The sequence below is a fragment of the Habropoda laboriosa genome, unplaced genomic scaffold, assembly GCF_001263275.1.
Source record: "Habropoda laboriosa isolate 0110345459 unplaced genomic scaffold, ASM126327v1 scaffold186, whole genome shotgun sequence".
In the NCBI taxonomy this organism is placed as follows: domain Eukaryota; kingdom Metazoa; phylum Arthropoda; class Insecta; order Hymenoptera; family Apidae; genus Habropoda; species Habropoda laboriosa.
Window position 1 is genome coordinate 196,613 of NW_017100427.1, and position 9,807 is coordinate 206,419.

Genomic DNA, 9,807 nt, shown 5'->3' on the forward strand with positions numbered 1-9,807 from the left:
TGTTTCTTCTGTTCAGCTTCAAATTTAAAATAATATAAAAACTTAATTTTTTATTTCATTTTAAGTAAGTGAAAAACAGAAAAAAGAAACATGTACAAATATCATTAATTTTAATCATCATCTGATTCATCAGTTTTCTTTTGAGTATTTTCAGAAAGTTTTTCTTCTTCTTTGTAATGTCTGTATTCTGGCTTCAATTCCCACATGTTTCTGTGAGGATTTTTTAAATTATAATTACAAACTTCATTTAATATTTCCTTCAAATATACCTAGTAAGACAAAAGAATAAATAACAATTAAAATTGATGCGGACACGTAAATATACGTTAATATAAACGTATGTTTGTAAACATTTAAAAAAAAATGCCACTTACAATAGGTTGTCTTGTAATTTTAACAAGATCTCTAATGTTATAATACTGATGCTTTTCAAATGCAGCAAATAACATATCCAATACTGCATCCTTATCATCTCTCATCTTTTTACCTTCAGCCTTTTTCTTTTCTGCATATTCAATCTACAGAGGAGGTAATACATTTGTGTGATATAATAAACTACATTATAATACAAATATACTTCATTTTTAAATATCTTAATGAAGCACGTACATTGTGCTTATGATCAGAAATAGGCTTGAAATTTTGGACTACTCTGTCTAATTGCTGGACTTGTCTTTGTGGTACAGAGGCTCTTTTAATACTTTGTAATTTCAATTTCATATAACAATTATCAGCTAAAAAAAATATAAATGTCTGTTAGTTATATCACGTATTATTTGTACTTTAATAAGATCTTTTAAGTATTTGAAAATATAAATTATACCATATGGTCTACACTCTAATTTTTGTACAATCCTTCCTTCCATATAAAGTTTTTCAGTTTCTGGAACTATAGAATCTGAACTACTCGAAGCTGAAAACAATATAAATATGCAAAACACATTCAAGAAAATACCTTTCAAAACTTTATTATAGTAACTTACGTGTAACATGAGAAAATACACCTAACATTTGTTTTGTTACTGTTGTAACATCTAATCTATGTTGTTTTGGAATTTCTTCTTCTCCAGGTTCTTTTAAAGCTAAAACAGCTTCTGATAATTTAAGAGATACTTCTGCCTTTTGACCAGGGTTTCTAATAATGTAATCAAAATTTAATTTTTTTGCAAAATTACAATAGTAAAATATTACTACAATTAAACACCTACTTCGTTATCTTTAATTTACCAACTTCTATATTGCCAGGTGCTTTTTCCCATTTATTTGCTATATATTTAGGTACTTTAACGAGCCATACACCTCTACCAGCATTACTTAAATCTAATTCTTTTTCCGTATGTGATACGCTTGCAGACATGATTCCTGTTTTAAAAGAATTATTGTTTCAAAACTCAGATACTATATCGTGAAATAAATAAAATTGTATTACTTATACGATACGTCTATATTTCATGAAATTTACAAAAGTACATTCAAGAAGTATACAATAATAAATTTTAATTATTTTAATGCTACAATAAACAGTCTAAATACTTATTCAACTTAAATAAAAATAACACCTGTCACTCTATTTCCTTATGGGCTTAGGTTACAAACACTTATCTAGAGTTTGCCAAAAAAATAGAGCTTTTTATATAAATGAACTTAAATCACTGATTATGAATTGTCTAGACCAGCATACATACAAGAAAATATGACGACGTTGCTTCACGAAATACGGACCTAAAGTTATCTTATCAAATAACAAAAAGATTTTAAATCAAAATAAATTACATAAAATACGTATTATTTAATTTTGCTACTTTAAATTGTATGGTATGTGTAATTTTAACAAGGTATGAGTTAGAATTCGTAATTAAAAATTAATAGCTTATATTAGAAACATTTTATAATTTACATTTATTTAGAAAATTTTGTGAGAAGGCGCAACATACATTGTCATGTATTCATTGAATTTAAAATTGTTTATTATTTATGAGTGACAACATATTAAGAGAAGAAAATATAATTTTTATCGAATAAAAGCGATTTCATGTTGTTGCAGTACAACTGACGCAAAGTATAACCTATTGAAACAATTCTCTATTGGTTTACGAAACGTAGCTTATTATTGTTTAAGAATTTTATATACGATTGAAACCACTTTTATATGAGAAAATTACGATGGCATCTAAGTGCTTGATTATATATCGACAAATTTCAACGTCGACAGTATTTCGTGGTAAACGAAATTTTCGAATGATTCAACTTTACAACAAACGGGGTAGTCGGCAATTTAAAGAAGAACGAGCTAAAAATCTGCATTGCGATATTCCAATTGATAGTAAGTATTTGTTAATTTTCTTCATATGGCGTAGAAATATAAATTAAAAAAATATTACGTGTATTTCTTCCTTTGTAATTATGATAATTGCAAGTAATAATTTGTATGATGGTTAATATGTATTTATAGGAAGAGGATTAAAATTAACCGGAAAGTGGGAAAATGACAAATGGGTTAACATACCAGAAATGATACCAGAACTTATTGTGCCTGATCTGAAAGATTTTCACTTAAAACCATATGTGTCTTATAGGGTTCCACAGTTTACCAAGCGTGAATTTACTGCTAAAGATTTATTTTATTTAACATATGCTGATAAAATTAAAGAAGATTATAAAAATTGTCAACTGGATGAAAATGGTCAACCATTAAATCCTAGTGAAAATGAAAAAATGACAGCTGAAGAAGCTAAGAATCGTGCTGATCAAACTGGCACAGATCTGTTCCAAGCTAAAGTAGTATAATGTTCAGTTGTATTAAATATTTCAGTTAAAATAAATGTAAATTAAAGGATTTTTTTTTTTAAATACTGTGTTTAAATAAGTTTATATACAAATAAAGTAGCTCTAACATTACAGTTTGTATAATGTTTTATTCAATATGCTCATACGCACAATGCATACACTTGATGACAGTCCTGCAATTTATAAATAGCAATTATTTACCATCATATGTGACTTTAAGGAAATCATATATTAAATTAGATATAAAATAGTTAATTTTGTTATAAATACAAAAACACACTTTCATCTGTGAATGGAATGTATTGCACGTTTTTATTAGTTTTTCATTATTCTTATAGAATAAGAAATTATAGGTTCTTATAGAAAATTGTTTAATATGTTATTATTTGACGGTAAATAATTACTTTACAAAGTACCTGTACGTGTTACTTGGACAGTATATCGTCAAACAATAATTTTACGTTACGTAAGTTTTGCAAACATTTTTACTCGTAAAAATGATTTTGCAAAATTTAATGGTACCTCAATGAAATAAAATAATGTACTAGTAAATCAACGGTACACATTTATAAATCATATCTATTTCATGCAATTTTGAAGTTCATCACTTCAAAAAAGACATATGGAAATATGTAACAGTGCCAAAACTAATTTTCAATTCCTGAGTTTGTTTTAAATCGTTTTTGGAATGTCCTTTCGTGGACAATATGCCGGAACAAGATCTCACATGATTATACTAACTTAACAGCTATTTTTTTACTTATCAAAAGATTTTTTGAGCGAAGTTTGATTGTTTTTGTTGGGTAAAAAATGGCGGAAAATTTGAATATTAAAGTCGTTGTCAGTTGTGCGCGGCCGGTATTGCTTCCTACTGACTAGACTACCAGAATCTAATACATATTTGCTTTAAAAAGTGCTGTATTCGTATCAAAATGTACAAACAGGTATAAGTTATTATTTATCCCTTCCTTCCCCATTCAATAACGATTATGCAAAAGGCTCATAAAGAGAACTACTTAGTTTTTCGTACGAAGTAAAATGATAACAATGTACTAATATTAATGTAAGATGTATTACCAATAAGTATTGACGCAGCTTGTACTTTATATAAAAAATAATAACGCATACAAAACGCATAATCCAAAATGTAAACAGTCATTACTTTAGTTCAATATTATGTGTACAACAATTTTATTTAAACATCTTTACAGAATGCAGCACTTTTTTTTTTTAAACAGCAGCTACTATTTATCACTATTTATTGTTTTTATTATTTCTTAATTCGCTATAACGATCATAATGAAGAGTGGAATGATGAAACACCTAGGTTTGTACAACATTATTAGAATACTTATCAATAAAAATGTATAACAAAAAACTTTAACGTGGTTTCGTTCATGTAATAACTCCACTCTTCGATAAATTGTATAGAAAAGCATAAGTGGCATAGTTCTTGCAGTTAGTTCTAGATAAACTTTATTTCAAGCATTTTCGTAAATTAAAGATTATTGTGATTCTATCTTCCACCATAACATATTTATGCATATTTACTTTGTTCTTTTATTTAAAATGAGTATTAATTTTTCTTCTCTTTTTCTAAATTTTATTCTGAATCTAGTACTTCGTTTATTTATCTCAAATAACTGTTTTCAAATTCATCAATTAATTAAGAAGTTCAGATTGATTTTTATTATATAATATTGTCTAGTCTTATTGGATTAAAACATGAAGATAAGAGATGTATACAGAATACAATGTCAACAACATATGATAATTTACTGAAATGTATTCAGGAAGCACATCAAAAGCACTCTTCATTAATTATTATTAAAGTATGCATCCATATACATGTTGTACTTCCAATTAAACATAGCTATTATAAAGCAAAACATATGCCACTTGCTCATGAATATAAACTTGGTTGGTGTTTTCTCTTGTTAATTATCAGTCTATGATATAATTGGATATTTGACTGATAAAATCAGCCAATTAATAAGGCAGGTGCACATGCTACTACATGACAAAGATTTTTAACAATGGTACATTTTTGTTATACACATATGATATATGTAATTATTCCATGAATGAAGTATATGAATGTATAAAGATATGTGATAAAGTATGACGCTTAAAGCATATATCTTGGAAAAACGAATTATTGAAGAGGAACAAATCTTTGGCATTTAGTAACATGTACCTTCCATTTAATCAAAGATTTTGCGTATGAAAGCTAGAATATCATGGAGGAAACGGTTCTACAAAGAAATTTATACAACATTCTTCTTGAATACTTAGAAAATAGGTATAATAAAATACATAATTATGTAAATAAAAATACTGATATGGAAAGACTAGGAAGGCAATACTGCTTATTATATTTCATGTATCTAGTCTAGTCTTTCAGACTCAAAATCTCCAACACTAAAAGTACAACATGGTAGATGTTCATTCCATTGGATCCCCCACATTTTCGAAGATGGTTGAATGAGGGTTGCTTCCAGTGGGCCATAAGAAGCCACCTACACTGCCAGGTGGCAAATATGACGCTCCTCCACTGAGGCCCACCTGATATATTTTCTTCTTTAAATTATTTACATTTTGTACGTAATTTCAGTGTTCAATATTTTTATTAAAAAATGTTAACAAATAAAATCTAGAAAGCCAAATAAGGGAAAGGTGCTACAAATGATATGCATTTCCCAAGCTTAACGTTTAGGTGTTCAACACTGTATTGTTCAAAGGTTCTTCAGTCATAGTTATGCTATATAAATTCCTTCAGTTGCGTTGTTAAATTGTGTATTGGTGCATTCGTAGTGTTGTTTTGAAGTGTATATTTAACAGGCAAAGAAGTAACTATTTACAATTGTATTGCACAGTTATCAAAACAGAACTTTATTTTTTGTATTTCTTGTTTTGACGCCCATATATTAACAATGTAAGTGCGGTGGTACATGTAAATAGTAGCCAAATCTTAAAAAAAAAAAAAAACTATTTTTGTTAACTGTACATTGATGTTCAGTTGAGGATTGGTACATGCACGAAGAAAGGCAAATTAGAGAGAACAATAGATTGCCAAATTAAAGAAAAATAATTATTTATTTGCATCTAACACAAATAATTGTGCTTTCATATCACAAATAACGTCTAATTGCTAATATCATAAACAATACTAATAATATTTACATCAATACATTGTTGTAAACATGATGCACGCTCACAACAATGTTAACATTATGAAAGAGGAACAATAACATAATACTCTATGTTTCAGTTCGAGTATATGTACGCAATTTTGGCACGATTTGAATGACGTCATGATCGTTGGACTGATACCAACGAATTATTTTGTGTTCTTTTATTTCGGCCCGATAACTTTTTTATTAGGCAGTTCAACCTAAACGATTTTTTAAATTTCTATTTATAGAATTACCTGTTGGCTCCACAGCAGTGTACTTTCAGCTAACTGACAATCTGCTGCTAGTCGAGATGGTAGACTTTTCCATCTTTCTTCATCTTGTTTTCTTTCTCTATCAAAGTCTCTATCAACGTGTCCCTGAGATAAAGGTGGTAAGATCTGTGTTCTTTGAGCTAATTTATAACTGTCTTGCCTTGGTACATGGTCAGTGCGTCTACTCGTGCTACTCGTTGATACCGGTATTGGAGTTGGACTTCCTCCACCTCTTTGTCGATGGTATAAATTTCGTTTTTGTTGCAACATACGTTGTTGAACTAGTAGTTGTAACTGTGTACTGGAGTCTCGAATTTTAAATTGTTGTTGATTTTCTGATGGAGTAGATGGTGGTTTCAAATGAACAAGATCTAAATGACCTCTAGCTTTACCAGAATCTATTAAAACAAAAAAGTTTGTCTCAATCTTGCGACAAAAGAATTCGTACAACTGAAACGAGTGTTTATATTTTAATACCTTGAATACTTCGCTGCTTAGTCGGTCTGTCTCCACCACCTTGTTGACAAAACAGTAATCTAGGTCCACTATCAGAAGCTCTTCGTTCTTTAGAAACTCTTGACAATTTACCAGTCATTGGCGATGGAGGTGGTGGAGGTGTGCAGGAGGGCAAGCTACTTGTGAATGAATTTGCTCCTGAGTAATCTGGCGGACAACCAGAGTCAAAACTGGATTCAAAAAGTTCGGATGATGAACTACCGTTACCACCCGCAATAAATAATGTCGTTCGACTAGGAGGATCAATAGAATCCATAAGTGGGGTATCAAAATGCTGTTGATAATCACTTAATCTTCGATTGACTATCTGACTGTCAATTCGTTGACTGATATCATGATCTAGGCCTAGTCTATGTTCCTCAAGTTTTATTTGAGCTTCTCTCAATTCATCACCACTTGGACCTTCCTCCAAATCACCTTCTGCACTACAGCATCCTTCATCAGTTGAAGAACTAGTTGAACTAAACCTTTTTCCTCCTCGAGTTGCGTCTTCTCTTGTCCTAGAAATAAATACATAATGCATTCATCCAAAACTATTTTATCACATAAAAAATGTTATGGTGACAGATGAGTGATTTTCAATTACGAAGATTTGCTTATTATATAATACTTTGGTTCTCCTATTTGCTGCATCATTTGTACTTTTATGAACATATATAAAAATAGGTGAAATTATGAGTATGATTCAATGAATTATACCAGAAATTATACAACACATCAATATAAGAATAAAGCAGTATATTCAATGATAAGAAATTGGAACTCAAAATAAAAGGAAAGCAATGAAATAAAATGAAAGAATTACCAAAAATAAAGTGACAGCAAAGCGCTTCCAATCCAACCTGTCCTGACAAAATCTTCAATACATGCTTCACCGTCAATAAAGATCAACGTTCCACTAAGCTATCGCTGTAAATAAAAATTGTATGATTAACATTTAATTTTTTCAAAATTTTCGTGACGGGCAGGATTGGAAGTCAAGTACAACATTACTTTAATTAAAACTTTGTAAACATGTGTTAATATAAAAATGATAAAGATTGATAAAATATTAATTAAATAAATGTACCTTGATTTGAATTTGTCTTCTTTTGTTCCTGCAACATTAGGCCAGCAGGCATTGTATGCTGTGCTGGTGACACGATGTTGTTTCAACCTTTCTAACAACAAGAAATAAATAGCTGCATGATGATCATAGCTACTATTCCTTAAAGACTGGAACAGATAAAAATTTTATGTTAATAACTGTAAAGTATTTGACTTATATCATAGAATTTTGTAAATAGCAATACATGTTAAAAAGTACCTCTCTAGTTCGTGTAATGTCTATGCCTAAACTATGCATAAGTCGAAGTATTTGTTCATTTGGTTCTTGGATGGATGATGATGATCTTCTTATGATCATTGATAAAATACTGTCTGGAGATAGAGCCATCCAACGATGTCTCTTTATTTGTGGAATGGTATATCGTTTTGCAGGTTCCAAAACTAACATTTTACGTATTAAACTTTCACAATCTGCAACAAAAGTTGGAATTTATTCCTAGTACTAATAATTAATTCGAATTTTTAAAAAGATCATATGCTGTGAAACATACCTGTACTCATAAAGTATGGAATTTTAAATCTTCCACTCAAAACACGATCTCTTAAAGATTGAAGGGTAGATCCATCAAAGGGCAGTGCTCCACATACTAATACATATAATACAACACCTAAACTCTGTAATAATAAAAAAAAATAGTGTGTTAAAGTTGTTTCATTAAATATTGCACATCAAAAGGAATGTAAGTTGAATTAAATAAATATAAATTGCTTACCCACACATCAATTTCAGGACCAGCATAATGTTTCCCTCGAAAAACCTCTGGTGCTGCATACGGGGGACTACCACACCATGTACTTAACCTTTCACCAGGTGAAAATCTATTGCTAAAGCCAAAGTCAGCAATCTTAACATTCATCTCAGCATCCAAGAGTAAATTTTCAGCTTTGAGATCACGATGTGCTACACCCGTTGCATGGCAGTATTCAACCGCAGAAAGTATTTGAGCAAATGTTGCACGAGCTCTGGGTTCTCCCATTCTTCCATATCGTGCAATATAGTCAAATATTTCACCTTTGCTTGCATATTCACATACCTGGAAAAAAAAAGTATGAAAATACAATTGTCTTGAATTTCTTAAATTTATTTAGAAGAATTATATAACATACCATATATATCATATTCTTTGTTTCCATAACTTGATATAATTTAACAATGTGTGGATGTTCTAATTGTTTCATTATTTCTACCTCTCTATAAACTTTTTCAAGATTGGTAGGATCCAATTGTGTTTTATCAATTATTTTAATAGCAACCTAAAAAAGATATGTTAAACTTTTAATAAAAGAAGGAAAAAATACTAAATATAAAAGTGACAGCAGGCATATGTTTTGATAAATTATATCTACCTCTGTTTTGGTAATACGATGTCTAGCTAATTTTACCACAGCAAAGTTTCCTTTACCAATGGTGCCTTCAATATCATAAAATCCTACACGAATTTGTTTTTTTCCTTGACTCACGCCAGAATCCATTTTTATTTATGAATAATTTCAAATTATTGTTTACTTTAAATATATCTTACAATTATTTGAAATTACTGAAAAGAAAAAAGAAAAGTATTTTCAAATATCTATTACGACATAATCTTTCTGAACAGTTTTTCATTATACTTCAAATAACTTATTAAATTTTACAATGTTTCATTGTTTCTTTCTGTCAATGCATAATACAATTCCGTGTGTAAATATATAGATCAAGCCAGAAGTTTTTAAAGATAAGAAGTTTCAGTACGATTTGCCGATCGAAAGAAAGGTTGTCAACGAGAATCGTTCACGCGTCTATACGCGGAGCATATAGGCTAAAGTAACATCGTTATTCTCGGCAAAAATACAAAAAGCGAAAGAAAGAACCTTCCAAAGGAACCTTCTTCGCAAAAGTGTAAAAGCTTCCTGCAACAAGTACAATAGGTATTCTCGACTGACGTCATGGATCGACAAAGACCTCTTGC

General features: G+C 29.8%; 3 protein-coding genes across 3 annotated transcripts; 1 reads left to right on the forward strand and 2 right to left on the reverse strand.

Annotated features, from left to right (window-relative positions):
• Positions 1-110: 110 nt before the first annotated feature.
• LOC108575562 (general transcription factor IIF subunit 2) lies at positions 111-1,362 on the reverse strand. Its single transcript, XM_017938383.1, has 6 exons — positions 1,209-1,362; positions 984-1,135; positions 824-913; positions 610-734; positions 375-518; positions 111-269 (listed from the first exon to the last, which is right to left on the reverse strand). The coding sequence occupies exons 1-6, from the start codon at positions 1,355-1,357 to the stop codon at positions 111-113; spliced, it is 819 nt and encodes a 272-aa protein (XP_017793872.1). The 5' UTR covers positions 1,358-1,362.
• Positions 1,363-2,069: 707 nt separating this feature from the next.
• On the forward strand, positions 2,070-2,787 carry LOC108575534 (39S ribosomal protein L41, mitochondrial). The gene is made up of 2 exons (XM_017938356.1): positions 2,070-2,323; positions 2,453-2,787. The coding sequence occupies exons 1-2, from the start codon at positions 2,164-2,166 to the stop codon at positions 2,785-2,787; spliced, it is 495 nt and encodes a 164-aa protein (XP_017793845.1). The 5' UTR covers positions 2,070-2,163.
• Positions 2,788-5,232: 2,445 nt separating this feature from the next.
• Positions 5,233-9,354, reverse strand: LOC108575560 (serine/threonine-protein kinase par-1-like). The gene is made up of 9 exons (XM_017938382.1): positions 9,206-9,354; positions 8,966-9,112; positions 8,572-8,892; positions 8,350-8,473; positions 8,058-8,269; positions 7,821-7,966; positions 6,713-7,251; positions 6,218-6,633; positions 5,233-5,352 (listed from the first exon to the last, which is right to left on the reverse strand). Exons 1-9 carry the CDS (start codon positions 9,329-9,331, stop codon positions 5,233-5,235), a joined length of 2,151 nt encoding a protein of 716 aa, XP_017793871.1. The 5' UTR covers positions 9,332-9,354.
• Positions 9,355-9,807: the final 453 nt, after the last annotated feature.

What these genes read in the sequence shown, in the direction of transcription:
- LOC108575562 (XM_017938383.1), bottom strand. Translation starts at nt 1,357, where the DNA reads ATGTCTGCAAGCGTATCACATACGGAAAAAGAATTAGATTTAAGTAAT. An exon ending in GGTAAATTAAAGATAACGAA is followed by an intron (nt 1,136 to 1,208) that starts GTAGGTGTTTAA and finishes TTACATTATTAG; the next exon opens with AAACCCTGGTCAAAAGGCAG. An exon ending in ATTAGAGTGTAGACCATATG is followed by an intron (nt 735 to 823) that starts GTATAATTTATA and finishes TATTTTTTTTAG; the next exon opens with CTGATAATTGTTATATGAAA.
- LOC108575534 (XM_017938356.1), top strand. Translation starts at nt 2,164, where the DNA reads ATGGCATCTAAGTGCTTGATTATATATCGACAAATTTCAACGTCGACA. An exon ending in TTGCGATATTCCAATTGATA is followed by an intron (nt 2,324 to 2,452) that starts GTAAGTATTTGT and finishes ATGTATTTATAG; the next exon opens with GAAGAGGATTAAAATTAACC.
- LOC108575560 (XM_017938382.1), bottom strand. Translation starts at nt 9,331, where the DNA reads ATGGATTCTGGCGTGAGTCAAGGAAAAAAACAAATTCGTGTAGGATTT. An exon ending in GTCCTGAAATTGATGTGTGG is followed by an intron (nt 8,474 to 8,571) that starts GTAAGCAATTTA and finishes TTATTATTACAG; the next exon opens with AGTTTAGGTGTTGTATTATA. An exon ending in TCCATACTTTATGAGTACAG is followed by an intron (nt 8,270 to 8,349) that starts GTATGTTTCACA and finishes CTTTTGTTGCAG; the next exon opens with ATTGTGAAAGTTTAATACGT.